General features: G+C 38.7%; 1 protein-coding gene across 1 annotated transcript; it reads left to right on the plus strand.

Annotated features, from left to right (window-relative positions):
• The first annotated feature begins 6,863 nt into the window (after positions 1–6,863).
• On the plus strand, positions 6,864–10,873 carry LOC147368211 (olfactory receptor 10H3-like). Its single transcript, XM_086413432.1, has 2 exons — positions 6,864–6,897; positions 9,912–10,873. Exons 1-2 carry the CDS (start codon positions 6,876–6,878, stop codon positions 10,871–10,873), a joined length of 984 nt encoding a protein of 327 aa, XP_086269558.1. The 5' UTR covers positions 6,864–6,875.
• The last annotated feature ends 7,492 nt before the right edge of the window (positions 10,874–18,365 follow it).

Below are 18,365 nucleotides of genomic sequence, written 5' to 3' on the forward strand. Positions count from 1 at the left end.
CTAAATTCCATATATATGCGTTAGTATACTGTATTTATGTTTTTCCTTCTGGCTTACTTCACTCTGTATAATAGGCTCCAGTTTCATCCACCTCATTAGAACTGATTCAAATGTATTCTTTTTAATGGCTGAGTAATACTCCATTGTGTATACGTACCACAGCTTTCTTATCCATTCATCTGCTGGTGGACAACTAGGTTGCTTCCATGTCCTGGCTATTATAAACAGTGCTGCGATGAACATTGGGGTACACGTGTCTCTTTCAATTCTGGTTTCTTCAGTGTGTATGCCCAGCAGTGGGATTGCTGGATCATAAGGCAGTTCTATTTCCAGTTTTTTAAGGAATCTCCACACTGTTCTCCATAGTGGCTGTACTAGTTTGCATTCCCACCAACAGTGTAAGAGGGTTTCCTTTTCTCCACACCCTTTCCAGCATTTATTATTTGTAGACTTTTGGATCACAGCCATTCTGACTGGCGTGAAATGGTACCTCATAGTGGTTTTGATTTGCATTTCTCTGATAATGAGTGATGTTGAGCATCTTTTCATGTGTTTGTTAGCCATCTGTATGTCTTCTTTGGAGAAATGTCTATTTAGTTCTTTGGCCCATTTTTTGATTGGGTTGTTTATTTTTCTGGAGTTGAGCTGTAGGAGTTGCTTGTATATTTTTGAGATTAGTTGTTTGTCGGTTGCTTCATTTGCTATTATTTTTTCCCATTCTGAAGGCTGTCTTTTCACCTTGCTAATAGTTTGCTTTGATGTGCAGAAGCTTTTAAGGTTAATTAGGTCCCATTTGTTTATTTTTGCTTTTATTTCCAATATTCTGGGAGGTGGGTCATAGAGGATCCTGCTGTGATGTATGTCAGAGAGTGTTTTGCCTATGTTCTCCTCTAGGAGTTTTATAGTTTCTGGTCTTACGTTTAGATCTTTAATCCATTTTGAGTTTATTTTTGTGTATGGTGTTAGAAAGTGGCCTAGTTTCATTCTTTTACAAGTGGTTGACCAGATTTCCCAGCACCACTTGTTAAAGAGATTGTCTTTAATCCATTGTATATTCTTGCCTCCTTTGTCAAAGATAAGGTGTCCATATGTGCGTGGATTTCTCTCTGGGCTTTCTATTTTATTCCATTGATCAATATTTCTGTCTTTGTGCCAGTACCGTACTTCCAAACTCATTCTATGAGGCCACCATCACCCTAATACCAAAACCTGACAAAGATCCCACAAAAAAAGAAAACTACAGGCCAATATCACTGATGAACATAGATGCAAAAATCCTTAACAAAATTCTAGCAATCAGAATCCAACAACACATTAAAAAGATCATACACCATGATCAAGTGGGCTTTATCCCAGGGATGCAAGGATTCTTCAATATCCGCAAATCAATCAATGTAATACACCACATTAACAAATTGAAAAATAAAAACCATATGATTATCTCAATAGATGCAGAGAAACCCTTTGACAAAATTCAACGTCCATTTATGATAAAAACTCTCCAGAAAGCAGGAATAGAAGGAACATACCTCAACATAATAAAAGCTATATATGACAAACCCACAGCAAACATTATCCTCAATGGTGAAAAATTGAAAGCATTTCCTCTAAAGTCAGGAACAAGACAAGGGTGCCCACTTTCACCATTACTATTCAACATAGTTTTGGAAGTTTTGGCCACAGCAATCAGAGCAGAAAAAGAAATAAAAGGAATCCAAATTGGAAAATAAGCAATGATTCTAAATGCTCCTCTCTTTAACTGTATGTTGTCATGGATATTCCCCTACACTTTTATTCTCTTACCATTATTTTAATTTTTATTTATTTATTTTAATTGGAGGATAATTACAATATTCTAGTCAGAATGGCCATCATCAAAGAGTCTACAAACAATAAATGCTGGAGATAGTGTGGAGAAAGGGATCCCTCTTGCACTGTTGGTGGGAATGAAAACTGATATCATCATTATGGAGAAAAATAAGGAGATTCCTTAAAAAACTAGGAATAAAACTACCATAAATATGACCCAGCCATCCCACTACTGGGCATATACCCTGAGGAAACCAGAATTGAAAAAGACACAAGCACCCAATGTTCATTGCATCACTATTTACAATAGCTAGGACATGGAAGCAACCTAGATGTCCATTGGCAGGTGAACGGATGAGGAAGCTGCAGTACATGTTATTTTAATTTTAAGTGTAGGATCCAACAAGGAGGGATAAAGGAACTAACTTATCTGGAATGTCCTCTATTTTCCAGACTGCAAAACACACAAAATCCATTATCACATTTACTCTTCACACCCATCCTACATCAGTTCAGTTTAGTTGCTCAGTCATTTCTGACTCTGCAACCCCATGGACCGCATTATGCCAGGCTTCCCTGTCCATCACCAACTTCTGGAGCTTGCTCAAACTTATGTTCATCAAGTCGGTGATGCCATTCAACTATCTCATCCTCTGTCATCCCCTTCTCCTCCTCCCACCTTCAATCTTTCCCAGCATCAGGGTCTTTCCCAATGAGTCAGTTCTCCACATCAGGTGGCCAGAGTATTGGAGTTGCAGCTTCAATATCAGTCCTTCCAATGAATATTCAGGACTGACTTCCTTTAGAATTGACTAGTTGGATCTCTTTGCTGTGCAAGGGACTCTCAAGAGTCTTCTCCAACACCAACAAGGTGAGAACTATTTGTCAAACAAAGAGAGTGAGGCTCCAAGAGCTTTTAATACATTCCAAAGTGGTGGTAACAGGAGATGGTTTCAAGAACAAGTAGCATCATTAGATTCTTGATATAGAGAGCTCTTTCTGGATGTTGTGAGGAGAGCATGCTGCTGACAGCAGGGGTGGGTGAGATGAGACCTAGAAAGAGATGGGGAGAGGTAGAGGGAGGGAGGTGCAGGCACCCTGGACTGTTGAATGGCCAGATTTGAAGCTGATTACAGGAGTGGAGTGGGCAGGGTTGCTGACTAGACAGAAGGAGATAAAGGCCAATTGTTTTTACTCACAACACTTAAGACACCAACCGTGTGGCTTCTTTCCACACCAAGGATAGTTCTCCAACTCTGCACACCAATTGGGTGTACTACAATTCATTTCAACTCAGACACTAACTACCTGAAATTACTGTGAGACTTCAGAGGTGAGGAGCTCGCTTCAGACATTGGTTGCAAGTACTGAGTGCCTGTGGGACCCACACTTCCATCTGAATTGGCCAAAAAGTTGAACTTTCCAAAACCCACCCCCTTTTCAGATTTCACACTTTGATAGAATGACTCATGGGACTCAGGCAAGTGCTTCAGTGGCTATGACCAGTTTATTATCAAAGACACAGCTCAGGAACAGCCAAATAGAAGGGGAGGCATAGGCAAGGTGTGGGGGAAGGTGCAAGGAGCTTCCATCCCTCCCTGGACGCACCACTCTACCAGCACCTCCATGTGGTCACCAGCTTAGTAACTCTCCAAATTGTGCTGTTTGGGAAGCATTTATAAAGGTTTCATCACAGAGCCATGGTTAATTAAATCATTGGCCATTGGTGTTTAACTTATTCTATAGCCCCTGGCCACTTGATTCAAAGAGCTAACTCACTGGAAAAGACCCTGATGCTGGGAAAGATTGAAGGCATGAGAAGAAGTGGACGACAGAGGACAAGGTGGTTGGATGGCATCATCAACTCAATGGACATGAGTTTGAGCAAACTTTGGGAAAGAGTGAAGGACAGGGAAGCCTGGCGTGCTATAGTCTAGGGGATCACAAATAGTCAGAGATGACTGAGCAACTGAACAACAGCAGCCTTTCCTTTCAAGACTGGGCTTTCCGACCTCTTATGACAGGTGGACTGAATTCTGTCTCCTCTGGTCTCATAGAAGATGATTCACACACCAGTGCTGAGCAAATACACATACACGTCACAGGAGTGCACCCATTTCACACCTCTGTCTCCCCTAGAGCCTCCTTCCTAGGTTAGCAGCAACCACTTTGGGCCAAACCAGGATATAGCAGTAGAGACAAGGCACACATAGAACAAAATTTCTTATGGTTGGTCTTTCTGGAGACCAGCCCCCATCCAAGCTACGTAGAGGCCCCCAGCCTCCAGTCATCTCATCAGCATAAAAAAGAAACCTATCACTCCTAAGATACTAACACATTTACCTACTGAGTGTCAGGAACAAGATGAAGAATGAGAGATCAAATATTTATATTTTATCCTAGGGACACATGCTATTGTCAGACCATCTGGTTTAGATCAGCAGGACAACAGGAACAGGTTAGAACTTGACTGAGAAGAGAGGTGAAGCTTTGCAGTTTGGCTAGAAGACACTGAGCACTTACATCACCCCCAAGAGAAGTCATTCTCCAGGACCCAGCTCCAAGTCACCCTTTTTCTGAGAAGTCTTCCGACTGCCCTTTCCCTGAGGGCACCACAGTGGATTCTCAGTCTGGACTCCTCTAGCTCTTGCCTTCCCTCTGACTTGACCCTGAGGGGGTTGGGCATTTGTATTCAGCCTTTTCTCTCCCACAGCTAGTTGCTCCTCAGCCCCCAATAGGGTATGCAGTCTCTCTAGTTGGCAGAGGAAGCAGAGAGTACAGGTGCCAGAGAGTCCTCTGAGGTCCCACCTGGTTTCTCCATACCCAGGGGACTGCCCTTTTGGTCTGGTTTCATGGACAGACTCTTGGGGAACAGTCTGCTGGAGACTCAGCAGGGATAAAGCACACTGTATCAGGGAGAGGAGCCCTTAGGTCTGACCCCACGCCTGCCTGTGGATGCCACTGACAGCAACAAGCAGGACACTCTCTTCTGCCCTTCCTTGCTAGCCATTTCTTGGAAAAGACAGACCAAGCAGAGCAGGGCCAGGAGAGAGAGGGTAGGAAGAAATGTGCGTCCCTAGTTCTCGCTTAGCCTATGTGCCCCTGGCAACGTGTAGGACTGCGGTTCTGAGCCCAGGCTGATTCTGGTCCACCGTGTACATTTGGACATAAACAGGAATTTTTTTAGTTGTCACAGTTCGTGGTGAGAAGGGGATGTTATTGGCATCTGGTTAGTAAAGGCCAGTGTTTCTGCTAAACATTGTACAATGAAAACGACAGCCAAAGGATGATGTGGCCCGAAATTATCATGAATGCTGAAGCTGAAGCTGGGTACTCTGATCTGTTTATGTTCTTGCACGTTTATCTAGATTTCCATATGCATATCTTTTCAATTTTTTAATTCTCAAGTTAATGGGCTTTAATTCATTAGAGACCTTTTAGGTTTACAGACAAACTGATCAGAAAGTATAGGGAGTTCCCACTTACCTCCTTTGCTATATAGTTTCTTCTGTCATTTACATGTTGCATTAGTATGAGACATTTGTTTTGAGGGACCTATATAGATACACAATAATTAACCGGACTCCAAGTTTACATTAAGCTTCGCTCTCTGTGATACATTCTATGGGTTTCGACAAATGTGCAGTGACATGTATCAACTGTTCCCCTTTCATGTAGTTTCATGTGCTATATTTTTAATGTGGAATTATAGAGAGTTCACTCTGTTTTCTGCTTTATTCACTCAATTTTATTTTTAAAAATCCACTTACAATGCTTTGTGTACACCTGGCTGGGGCTCCAGTGTTTGCTTCCATCCCATCTTTCTGCCTTCTTCAGGCTTGTCCAAGTCCCCCACTAATAAAAGGAACATCCTCTTACCTGCTCCCCTATAAATAGGTTTGAGAAATTGAAATATACTTAGGACCAAATTTGCTGGAGTACAGAGCAAGCCTATTCTGAATTTCCATCATTCTACATTCTCATCAGCATTGCAGGAGGATTCTTTTCTCCCCATAATCCAAGCATTTTCTAATTGGGGGAATTAAATAATTATACAATGAAATTTCCCTGTGTGTGTACGTGTGTGTGCCCACTCCCCTTCCCTGTTTTACTGAGCATCTTTACATTTGGCACATCTTTACAAATTCCTGTAATTTCTCTGCTCATATCTGTACCAAGGTTTCTAATTCGTGTTCATTTTTCTAGGTAGTATTTCATTGTCAGTTTTACACAATGCAATTATTTTTCCCAATATTCCATCTGCCTAATAACTTTGTCCAGGATTTCCTTTGTGAATAAAAATCCTTAATGTTGATGTTTGCATTTTTTAAAATATCCTTAGCATTTGTGTCTTTGAATACCAACAAACTAATTCTCTTGCCCTTTCTTCCATTAACTTTGGTTGAGATTACATATTTATGTTTTGATATCACATATTTATGTCTTGAATCTGTCTGAATGCCACTTTTGCATTTGTTCTTGGGCAGAAATTCAGATTTACTTTGCTTCATGAAATGAACAGTTTTCCCATCAAAAAGAAGTAAACAATCTTATCTTTTCTCTTTGATTTATGCTGCCACCTTTACTAGGATTTGAATAATGAAGGGATATTTTCTGAGATATGAAATTGATTTAATCAGTGCTTCCCTAGTGGCTCAGTGGTAAAGAATCTCCCTGCCAATGCAGGAGATGTGAGTTCAATCTCTGGGTCGGGAAGATCCCTTGGAGAAGGAAAATGGCAACCCACTCCAGTATTCTTGCCTGGGAAATCCCATAGACAGAGGAGAATGGCGGGCTACAGTCCATGAGGTTGCAAAAGAGTCATACATGACTTAGCGACTAAACAACAAAGAACATGTCTAATCCAGGTTCACACTTTTAAAAAGTGGCTATGACTATAATTTTCTCACTACCCGAGAGGGTATATCTCTCTTGTTTACTTAATTTTTAACATTTTACATCTTGATTTTTTAATTTTTTTTTTTCTGGATAGATGATAAGGTCACTTCCCTTCCTATCTTTATGTATCTTCTTTCTTTGTAGAACTGCTCATGGCTTTCAGTTCCATGTTAAAGAACAGCAGAGACAGTGAGTAACCTTGGTTTATTCCTGTTCCTATAGAATGTTGGGTGCATGTAAAGGTCCCCACTTAGTATATAATATTAGCTAGGTTTCTAGTATGTATTCTTTATCTAGCCGAGAAAGTCCCCTTCAAGTTTGTGTTGTAAAAAGGTTTTTTAAAGAATCACAAATAAACATACATATATCAAATCATTATGCTGTACACGTAAAACTAATACAAGGTTATATGTCAATTATATAAAAAAGTTAAAAATCATAAATAGTAGTTTAACTTTAGAAAATATGTTCCTTCCTGGATCAAAAGAATTCTATCATTTTTCTTTTTCAGTTTGTTTATGTGATAAATTAATGATGTTGCACCTTCTTGTCATCCATATTTATCACCTGATCATAACACACTAATGTTAATACATCATTTTATTTTGTTAAGTAATATCTTTTAATGGATTATAAAATTTGGAAGGATAGGTAAAGTGGACCTGTAATTGTCATTTCTTATAACATTCTTACCTGGCTTTAGAATCAGATTGCATTAACCTGATGAAATGAGCTCAGCGGATTTCATTTTTTTTTTAAGCATATGTGTAAGATATTCATCAAGTATTCCTCAAAGGTTTAAGAGCACTCACTTGTAAACGGGGACTAATGATTATAGGAAGAGAAAGCCTTTAATCATTTCAGTTTCTTTAAAACTTTTTTGAGTATCTAGGGTCTCTATTATTTTCTTGTACTAGTTCTGCAATTTTATATGCTTCTGAAAATTCATTCATTTCATTTTTTGTTTCAACTTCTTTTTTTATATAAATTTATTTTAATTGGAAGCTAATTACTTTACAGTATTGTATTGGTTTTGCCATACATCAACATGAGTCCGCCACGGGTGTATACTTGTTCCCCATCCTGAACCTGCCTCCCACGTCCCTCCCCATACCATCCTTCTGGGTCACCCCAGTGCACCAGCCCCGAGCATCCTGTATCATGCATCGAATCTGGACTGGCGATTCGTTTCACATTGGACAAAGTAGCTTGATAAATATATTTAAAGATCCGTACGCCCCTCATAGTAACGTTTTAGGTTAAAACTTTGACATTTGATGCTTACATTATTTAATTATAAATATTTCTTCATTTATTATATTATTTAATACTGAAACAAATGATTATTTGTTTATTTCCCACTTATGGAATTTGGAAAGCTACTGGTTCTCTACTGATTTCCATTTTTAGTGCATTTCAATCTATTTATTATTTATACTTCCAAGTGAATAAAAATGTTCTCTATGTCCTAAAACAGTGCAAGATTTGGTTAAGGCCCTCTGCATACTTGAAAAAATGTTTAATTTTGTTTGGAGAAGAACCTAAGTATGCCTAGGAGCTAATGTTTGAATATTATTAAAGAATTGCAATGAATAATTCCCAAATTGCATTTCTAAGCTCTGTTTGAACTTCCAACTTCAATTTTTTTTAATCTATCTATCTAGTACTGATTTAGTATTTCTATAACTATTTCATTGAAGTTATGTTGAATATTTCTTCCTAATATTCAAGTGTATATTGTTGTATGTGTTAATCATATATATGCAGGTTGCTACAATTTTCTTTCAGCTAACATAAAATATTCCTCTTAGGCCCATCCTGTGTGCATATGTGTAATTTTTATATTTCAATATGATTTTAAACTGGTTATATTTTCCTTCACAGCCTTTTTACAACAAAAATCACATTTAAATGAATAACTAAATTAAGAATAATCCCTATTATTTGTATTTTATCATTCATTCACACCAGAAGAGACTCTAGTTCCTTAAAAATACTTTCCAGCTACTTATCTAAATCAATACCCCATATTGTATATTGTTATCATGGCCTTTGCTTGTCTATTCATTTTTTCTTGATACTGGCTTATTGATGAGAACAGACCAACTGTTCTCTGTAGGGTTTCACCTTCTAGATTTTCTGATTGATCCCTCATGGTGTCATTTAGCTTATTCTTTCATCCTTTGCACGTGATCACCTTTTTTGATGCTCAGTGGGCATGTTTTGAATCTGGTTCTGGCATCCTTTAACATTAACACATTTTCAGTGAAAGTTCCATTTTACAGCTGAAGAGGTCTCTTAAGCTTCCTTCCGTGACCAGATCACCTCTCCAGGGAACTTGGTTCTTTTTACTGGCATATGGTAACAGAGATCTTATGGCTATTATTACAATTAATTTCATTGTTCCTGCGTTCAAGATTGCTGCCTCGTATTTCCTTTGGTACACATTTTCCTGGCATATATTTGTCCATTTTTTTATTTTCAAATTTTCAATTTGGTTCTTTAGAAGAGCAAGTACAAAATGTGAGATAGGATGCCAGAAGTGAGTACCAATAAAATAGTTTGAAAATAAAGATGAATGGGTTACTCAATAAAAGGACAAATATTATCAGAGAGGAAAGATTTTTCAGAATGCTAATAACCAAATATATGTTTTCTAGAACAGGAGCACTAATCAAGAGAATATGACCCAGATCATCCATGTCTGTTTTAATGATTACAATTCTAGATCCTTTTATTTCTTTCCATCATTGTTCATAAAAATAACCCAGTAGCCAAACAATATCTTAAGCACTTATGGAGCTGATCTTAGTTTACCAATATCACATTAATAAATGGTAAGTACTATTATGGGCTCCCAGGTGGCTCAGTGGTAAACAATCTGCATGCCAATGCAGGAGACATGGGTTCCATCCCTGGGTCAGAAAGATCCTCTGGAGGAGAAAATGGCAACCTGCTCCAGTATTCTTCCTGGGATATCCCATGGACAGAGGAGTCTGGCAGGCTACAGTTGATGGGGTCACAAAGAGTCAGACATGACTGAGTGACTGACCATGAGCATGAGCACAAAGTACTATTATGATTTACTACATCTTACTGGTGAAGATTGTGAGACTAGTATAGATGTCTTTGATTGCCATTTAACCTATGTTAGAGCCTCTGTTTTAACCACTGGGTCTTCATCTTGTTTCTGATCTCCCCAGATGCAGCATCCTCGTCTGGTCAGAACGACAGCACAGTGTCTGAATTCATCCTCATCGGCTTCTCCAACTTCCCTCAGCAGCTCCTGCCCACTTTCTTCCTGCTATACCTGATGATGTACCTGTTCACGCTGCTGGGGAACCTGCTCATCATGGGCACCATCTGGAGGGAGCACAGCCTCCACATCCCCATGTACCTCTTCCTGTGCACCCTCTCCATCTCCGAGATCCTGTTCACTGTTGCAGTCACCCCTCGCATGCTGGCGGACATGCTCTCCACCCACCGCTCCATCACTTTTGTGGCCTGTGCCAGCCAGATGTTCTTCTCCTTTACATTTGGCTTCACCCACTCCTTCCTGCTCATGATCATGGGCTACGACCGCTACGTGGCCATCTGCCACCCCCTGCGCTACAACGTGCTCATGAGCACCCGAGACTGTGCCCGTCTTGTGTCCTGGTGTTGGGCTGGTGGCTCAGTCATGGGGATGATGTTGACATTGATAGTTTTTCATCTCACCTTCTGTGGATCTAAGGAGATACATCATTTTGTCTGCCATGTGCTTTCCCTCTTGAAGTTGGCCTGTGGTAAGGAGACAGCCTCTGTCACCATGGGTGTGATCATGGTCTGTGTCACAGCCCTGATGGGGTGCTTATTCTTCATCGTCCTCTCCTATGTCTTCATCGTGGCTGCCATCCTGAGGATCCCCTCCACTGAGGGCCGGCACAAGACCTTCTCCACCTGTGTCTCCCACCTCACCATAGTGGTCGTGCACTACGGTTTTGCCTCCATCATCTACCTCAAACCCAAGGGCCCTCATTCTATGGACAGTAACACTCTGCTGGCCACCACCTACACAGTCTTTACCCCCTTTCTTAGCCCCATCATTTTTAGCCTCAGGAATAAGGAGCTGAAGAATGCCATACAGAGAAGCTTCCACAGAACTTTCCATCCCCTAAGCTCCTAATGGCCAGTTTGGTGGTATGGAAGGTGACAGATGGTTTGGGTTTAGTAATTTCTATCTCTATAGAACTCCTGCAGTGATTCAGGTCTGTAAAATACCCACACTCCATAGGAGTTGGATGCACACTAGCTATTAGTTTTTCCCCAATTTTCCCCCTTCTGCCATAGACTCTATCATCACAATCTCTTTATTTTAACTGGAGTATAATGGCTTTACAGTGTTGTGTTAGTTTATGCTTCATAACAAAACAAATCAACTGTATGTATACATATATCCCTTCCTTTTAAACCCCTGTCCCACCCACTCCACATCCTACCCCTCTGGGTTATCATGCAGCACCCAGCTGAGCTCCCTATGCTATAACAGCAGGTTCCCACTAGTCAAGTATTTTACACATGATAGTGTATATCAATCCTAATCTCCCATTTCATCCCAATCTCCCCTCCCCCCAACTATGTCCACATGTCAGTTCTCTATGTCTGTGTCTCTATTCCTGCCCTGAAAATAGGTTCATCTGTACCATTTTTTTAGATTCCTCATTTATGTGTTAACATATGACCTTTGTTTTTCTCTTTCTGACTTACTCCAGTCTGTGCCTGAAAAGGAATGAATATAGGTACATGTATAACTGAATCAATATGCTGTACACTTGAAGCTAATGCAGCACTGTAAATCAACTATACACAAATAAAAAAATTTTTTTAAAGATAAAAGACGGACTCTAGGTTCATCCTCAGTTCAACTGACTCACTTTTGTTCCTTTTTATGGCTGAGTAATATTCCATTGTAGATATGCACCACATCTTCTTTATCCAGTCATCTGTTAATGGATATCTAGGTTACTTCCATGTCCTGGCTACTGTAAATAGTGTTGCAGTGAACATTGGGGTGCATATATCTTTGTGCCCAATGAGATGAACTCCATCCCATTATTTTTGCCTAAGAATGTCTTATTTATCTATAGGCAGGTGGAGATCCCCACGTGGATGTGTCAGGACCCTGATGCAGCTGATTCTTCTTGAATGGATTAGTAAAAGAAGATTTTATTTCCCCATCCTTCCAAATTTTAAAAAAAAAATTAGAATAACCTGAAGATAATAAGAAATGCTACCAGGACTCTGCCTTTTTCATATATGAAGCACTGTGCCTAGTGTTTTGTTACTTTTGTCTTTTTTTTTTTAATTTTTATTGGTATATAGTTGATTTACAGTGTTGCATTAGTTTCAAGTGTACAGCATATTGATTCAGTTATAACATGTACATATATTCATTCCTTTTCATATTCTTTTCATATATAGGTTATTACAGAATATTGAGTAGAGAGAATTCCCTGTGCTATACAATAGGTCCTTGTAAGTTATCTATTTTACATATAGTATTGTGTATATTTTACTCCTAAATTCATAGTTTATTCCTCCCCCTCATGTTTCTCCTTTGGTAAATGTAGCTTGTTTTCAAAGCCTCAGAGTCTGTTTCTGTTTTCTAAATAAGTTCATTTATATCACTTTTAAAATTAGATTCTACATATAAATGTTATCATGAATATTTATCTTTCTCTGTCTGACTTACTTCATTTACTATGATAATCTCTAGTTCCATCCATGTTTCTGCAAATGGCATTATTTCATTCTTTTTTTATGGTAGAGCAATATTCCTTTATATATATACATATATATATGTGTATATATATGAATATATACAAATCTTCTTTATCCACTCCTCTGTCAATGGACATTTAGGTTGCTTCCATATCCTGGCTATTGCAAACAGTGAACATTGGGGCGCATATACATTTTCTAATTATGGTTTTCTCCATGTATATGCCTGAGTGGGATTGCTGTATCAGATGGTAGCTCTATTTTAATTTTTAAAGAAATTTTCATAGTGGCTGTACCAAATTACATTCCTGCCAACAACGTAGGAGGGATCCCTTTTCTCCACACTCTCTCCAGTATTTATTGTTTATAGCCTTTTTGATGATGGCCATTCTGACTGGCATAAGGTGATGCCTCATTATAGTTTTTATTTGTATTTCTCCAATAATTACCAGTGTTTGAAAGGTTGTTGTTGACTCACAAAAAGGCACCGGGATTCTTGGCCTCTGGAGGAGAAGAATTCAATCCAGGACCAGAGACGAGGCTTGATCGCTCAGCACCTTTGTGTAATAAAGTTTTGTTAAAGTATAAACAAGATAGAGGAAGCTTCTGACATAGGCATCAGAAGGGGGCAGAAAGAGTACCCCCCTGCTAGTCTTCAGCTGGATGTTATATAGTCACTAGGAGTCTGTTAATGAAAGAAAGGAATGTCTTAAAACTCAGAGTGGCACCAGGCCCCCCACCCATAACATGTATTTTGGGATAATCTTGGCATCAGATGATTCATCCCGGGCCATAAAACTATTGACTTGAATATTGTAGAAGGGCAGATTACCATACAAATAGTTTTGTTTACATAGATTAGGGGAACAATGTCTGAGTATAACATACTGGTTTGTCAAGTCAGTTCGGAGACATTAGGTGAAGACAGAATCTGGGGTAAATGCATAGTACATTAACATAGCTTAAGACAAACACTTCCATAAGAAAAGTGCATTGGTTAACTCAAGGTTTGAGAATACTTAACTTCAGGTGAAACCAGGTGTCATTATGGCAACACAGTATTTTAAGAGAAACCTCCTTTTAAATTTGTATAGAAAAGGAAAAAATATCACTAGTTTGTTTCCTCCTGCTGCTTAAGAGAGATAAAAATGTCTGACACTTGCAGCCTATTTCCTCTGTTTGGAGACCCCTGGCCTTCCTGCCTGTTACTCTCTCATGTTGAGCATCTTTTCATGTGCTTTTTCACCATCTGTATGTCTTCTTTGAAAAAAATGTCTACTTAGATCTTCCACTTAGTTTTTGGATTGAGTTGTTTGTTGTTGTTGTTTTATATATTGAGCTGCATGAGCTTAAAAAGGTACAACGTTTCAAGACTGCACCAGGAGAAATAGGATATGTAAACAGACCGACCACAAGATTTGAAACTGAAACTGTGATTTTAAAACACCCAACAGACAGAATTCCAGGACCAGATGGCTTCAAAGGCTAATTCTATGAGACATCTAGAGAATAGTTAACATCTACCCTTATGAAACTGTCCCAAAAAATTGTAGAGGAAAGAATACTTCCAAGCTCATTCTATGAATCAGCGTCACCCTGATACCAAAACAAGTCGAAGATATTACAAAAAAGCAAAATACAGGCCAATATCTCTGATGAATATACACACAAAAATTCTTAACAAGATACTAGCAAACAGCACATTAAAAGGATCCTACACCATGTTATGCCAGGGATGCAATGATTCTTCAATATACACAAATCAATCAATGTGATACATCACATTAACAAATTGAAGAATAAAAACCATATGATCATCTCAATAGATGCAGAAAAGCTTTTAATGGACTCTTAAATTTGATTTCCTAGTATTTTGTTGAGACTATTTGTACCTACATTCATCAAGGATATTGGCCTGCCATTTTTTAATGTTGTAGTTTTGTTATCTTGTGGTGTCAGGGCAAAGCACTCATTTAAACTGAGTTTCTAAGTGTTCATTTTCTTCAATTTTTTAGAAGAGTTTGAAAATGACTGGAATTGATTCTTTAAGAGTTTGGTAGAATTCCTCTGTAAAACAGCTGGTTCTGGGCTTTTCTTCTCTAATTCTATGAAACATTTAGAGAAAGGTTAACACCTAAACAAAAACTTGATTCAAGGTTTTTGATTATTGATTCAATTTCTTTACTTGTTTTGATATGTTCACATTTTCTATTTCTTTATGAGTCAGTCTTTGGATTTTGAGGAATTAATCATTTCTTCTTCTAGGTTGTCCATTTTGTTGTGTATAATTGTTCATTATAGTCTCTTATGATCTTTTTCATTTTTGTGATATTAGTTGCAATATTCCCCTTTTCATTTCTGATTTCATTTGCATCCTCTTCCTTTTTTTCTATTTAGTCTACCTAAAGGTTTGTCCATTTTGCTTATCTTTCCAAAGAATCAGCTTTTATTTCCTTCTTTCTACTAACTTTAGCCTTTGTTTGTTCTTCTTTTTCTAATTCCTTGAGATTGAAAATTAACTTCTTTATTTGTGGGGGTCTCTGTTTCCTTCTTAATGTAGATGTTTATCAAAATAAACTTCCCTCTTAGAACTACTTTTGCTGTATCCCAAGTTTTGGTATGTTGCATATCCATTTTTTTTATCTGTTAAGATATCGTTATTGACCTAATGGTTGCTCAGCAAACAAAAGTCTAGGACTGGACAGCTTCACAGGAAAATTCAATCAAATATATAAAGAAGAGCTAATACCTATCCTTCTCAAACTACTCCAAAAGGTTGAAGAGAAGGGAACACTTGAAAAAAGACCTGTCTGCTTATACCCTTGGGACATAGTATACTCTCCTGTGGTCAAGAGATCATGCTTCATCTTCAATATTGCATCCCAGCCCTCCCCAGCTCTCCAGCTTTTCTAACTTCCTGGCTGTTCCTGGAAAAAACCAAGCATGCTCAGACATCAGGGACTTTGCACATGCTGTTGATTCTACCTGGAATACCCTTCCTCTGGCATATTCTACACATCCTTGAGTCTGACCTTAAATGTCACCTCCTCAGGAAAGCCTTCCTTAATTTTTGCATACTAAGTCATCACTCCTATTATAAGCCCTCATAGTGACTTCTTTCTTTTCCTTGTACCTTTTAATCACAATAGATCATGTATATTAATTAGTGTGATTTTTTAAAATAGTCACATCTTTATCTCTCCACTACTGTTTGTTCGCTTTCTTGAACACTGGAATCAGGGTCACATCTAGATACTTCAATGATGGATCCCCTGTAGCATCTAAAAAAGTGTTTAACACCCATAGTAGGTGCTCAATAAATGTTTGTTAAGTATATACATCAGGGTTTATTACTTGGCACTATTGACATTTGGGGCTGGCTCATTCTTTACAGTGGGATCTGTTTTGTGCATTGTAGGGCATTGAGCAGCATCCCTTACCTTTGCCCACTAGATATTATAGCACATCTCCTCCTCCTTTGGTTGTAACAACCAAAAATGTCTACAGAACTTTCCCTACAGAACCAAGTGTCCTCCGGAAGCACTGGTGAGAGCCGCTGGAGTACAGGAATAAGGGAAGACCTGGATGATGCTCCCAAGCTGCAGAGTCATGCTCCTTTTGGTGGTTCTTAGTATCTGGTCCATATCTTTGTGAGAGCCCTGACATTTCTCTGTGTGTCTTTCCACCATGGATCATGGGAACTTTTCAAAGACAGGGGCTAGCAATAGACCCATCACTATTCTCCCAAAACTAGCACAGGGTTTGACACACAGGAGGCTTCAAATAATTATTAAACAGAGGTTCAACATATGGAGAAAGACTGAATGTAGATTTGAGATAAATGACGTAGAGTTACTATTCAACTTAAACATGAATACTCATTTTTTTAAACTTTGTCTAATTTGATTAATTTATTGCTTGTGCATTTCAACTATATTTTGTTATTGTATACATGGACTTCCCAGATGGCACAATGGTAAAGAATGTGCCTGCCAGTGCAGGAGACACAGGAAATGTGAGTTCGATTCCTGGGTCAGGAAGATCCCCTGAAGTAGAAAATGGCAAAACACTCAAGCATTCTTGCCTGGAAAATTCCATGGACAGAGGAGCCTATGGGCTACAGCCTGTGGACTCACAAGGAGTTGGACATGACTGACCACACATTCGTGGTTTCATGATTGTTGTTGTGTGTAGCAGTATCACCATAACTTAGTGTCCATTAAGTGTTATAAATTGTTATTTTAAATAGCTGTAAAAATTCATATTCCAAAACAATTTAACTTTGTAAATGAAACTTTTTTAAACATTGAGATATGATTGACAGATAACATCATATAAGTCTATGGTATGCAGTATGATTTGATACATTTATTTATCACAATATGATTATCCCTGCAGTGTTAACCAACACACCTATCATATCACATAATTATCATAACTTTTTGTGGTGGAACAATTAAGATCTAGAGCCTTAGCAACTTTGAAAATTCTACTGCTACTGCTAAGTCACTTCAGTCGTGTCCGACTCTGTGCGACCCCATAGACAGCAGCCCGCCAGGCTCCACCATCCCTGGGATTCTCCAGGCAAGAACACTGGAGTGGGTTGCCATTTCCTTCTCCAATGCATGAAAGTGAAAAGTGAAAGTGAAGTCGCTCAGTTGTGTCTGACTCTTAGCGATCCCATGGACTGCAGCCCACCAGGCTCCTCCGTCCCTGGATTTTCCAGGCAAGAGTACAGGAGTGGGGTGTTGAAATTTCTAATACATTATTATTGTCTATGATCACTGTGGTGTACTTTAGACCCCCAGAACTTATTTATCTTCTGGTTGATCTACTGGATGCAAGTTTGTGCCCTTAGACAACATCTCCCCACTTCCCCCACCTCTCATTCCCTGGTAATCAACATTCCACTCTCTGTTTTTTATGAGTTCATCTTTTTCAGATTCCATTTATAAGAGATATTATGTTGTATTTGTCATTCTCTTGAATACACATGCTTTCAACAAATTCTAAGTACTATTATGTGTGGTCAACTTTAAATCCTCCCCTCATACCCAAGGGATATCATTACACATTGTGACTAAGGAATAAATTTAATCCTGGGCTCTGCACTCGTCACTGTTCAACAAACAGTTCCACATTGACTTGTGTGCAATGTCACTCTCTCACAGAGAAAGTGATTTCTTATGGTGGGACTTTTTTTCCTTAACTCAAATCTGGAGACGTCTCTCTACAGCTGCTCAAGATTCACATTTAAAATGTGGTGGTTTCCCTGACTTTTTCTGAGGCTGCTTATTACTGTTTCTAACTGCTACTGCACAGATCCATGCAATGTTAAAATTCAGGGGTGTTTTGCTTTCCTCTACTGTAATCTGGCTTAAGCTTTTGTAGCCTCACAAAATTTGTGCTGTGGCAATGTTGTTGCCCAGAGGAGGGTGGAGGCTTGATCTATTCCTTTTGACAGAGTTGATAAGAAGTCCAGGGTAGGTTGATAAGAAGTCTAGAGTCCCCAGGGAGGAGAAAGGGATGTGGGGCTCTTGAGAAGAGAAAAGGGACAAACTGTTTTTTCTACATTGCTTTGTCTTAGTCACATAAGACATTTCTTCTTAAATTCTGAGTTGTTATGACAATAATCTTTAAGATTAACTTTCTTTAAGCCCAGAGCTAGTGATTACAAAAACAAAATAACACATCTTGCTCAAAAGTATCTTTTTCCTTATGCTCTGTACTAATGATTATATAACAACAATGGACAACTATTGGAGGACATGTTTCTCCTTTCTAACAAGAACCTTGTGACTAATCTTGTTATCTTAAAATGACAAGATAACTTATGTTGTGGGAGTGGCTCTAATAAAAGTATATAAAGCCTTGATAAGACTAGCAAGTGAGACACT

The sequence above is a fragment of the Bos grunniens genome, chromosome 7, assembly GCF_055505025.1.
Source record: "Bos grunniens cultivar Pamir isolate PY7600 chromosome 7, Bosgru_T2T1.0, whole genome shotgun sequence".
Taxonomy (NCBI): Eukaryota; Metazoa; Chordata; class Mammalia; order Artiodactyla; family Bovidae; genus Bos; species Bos grunniens.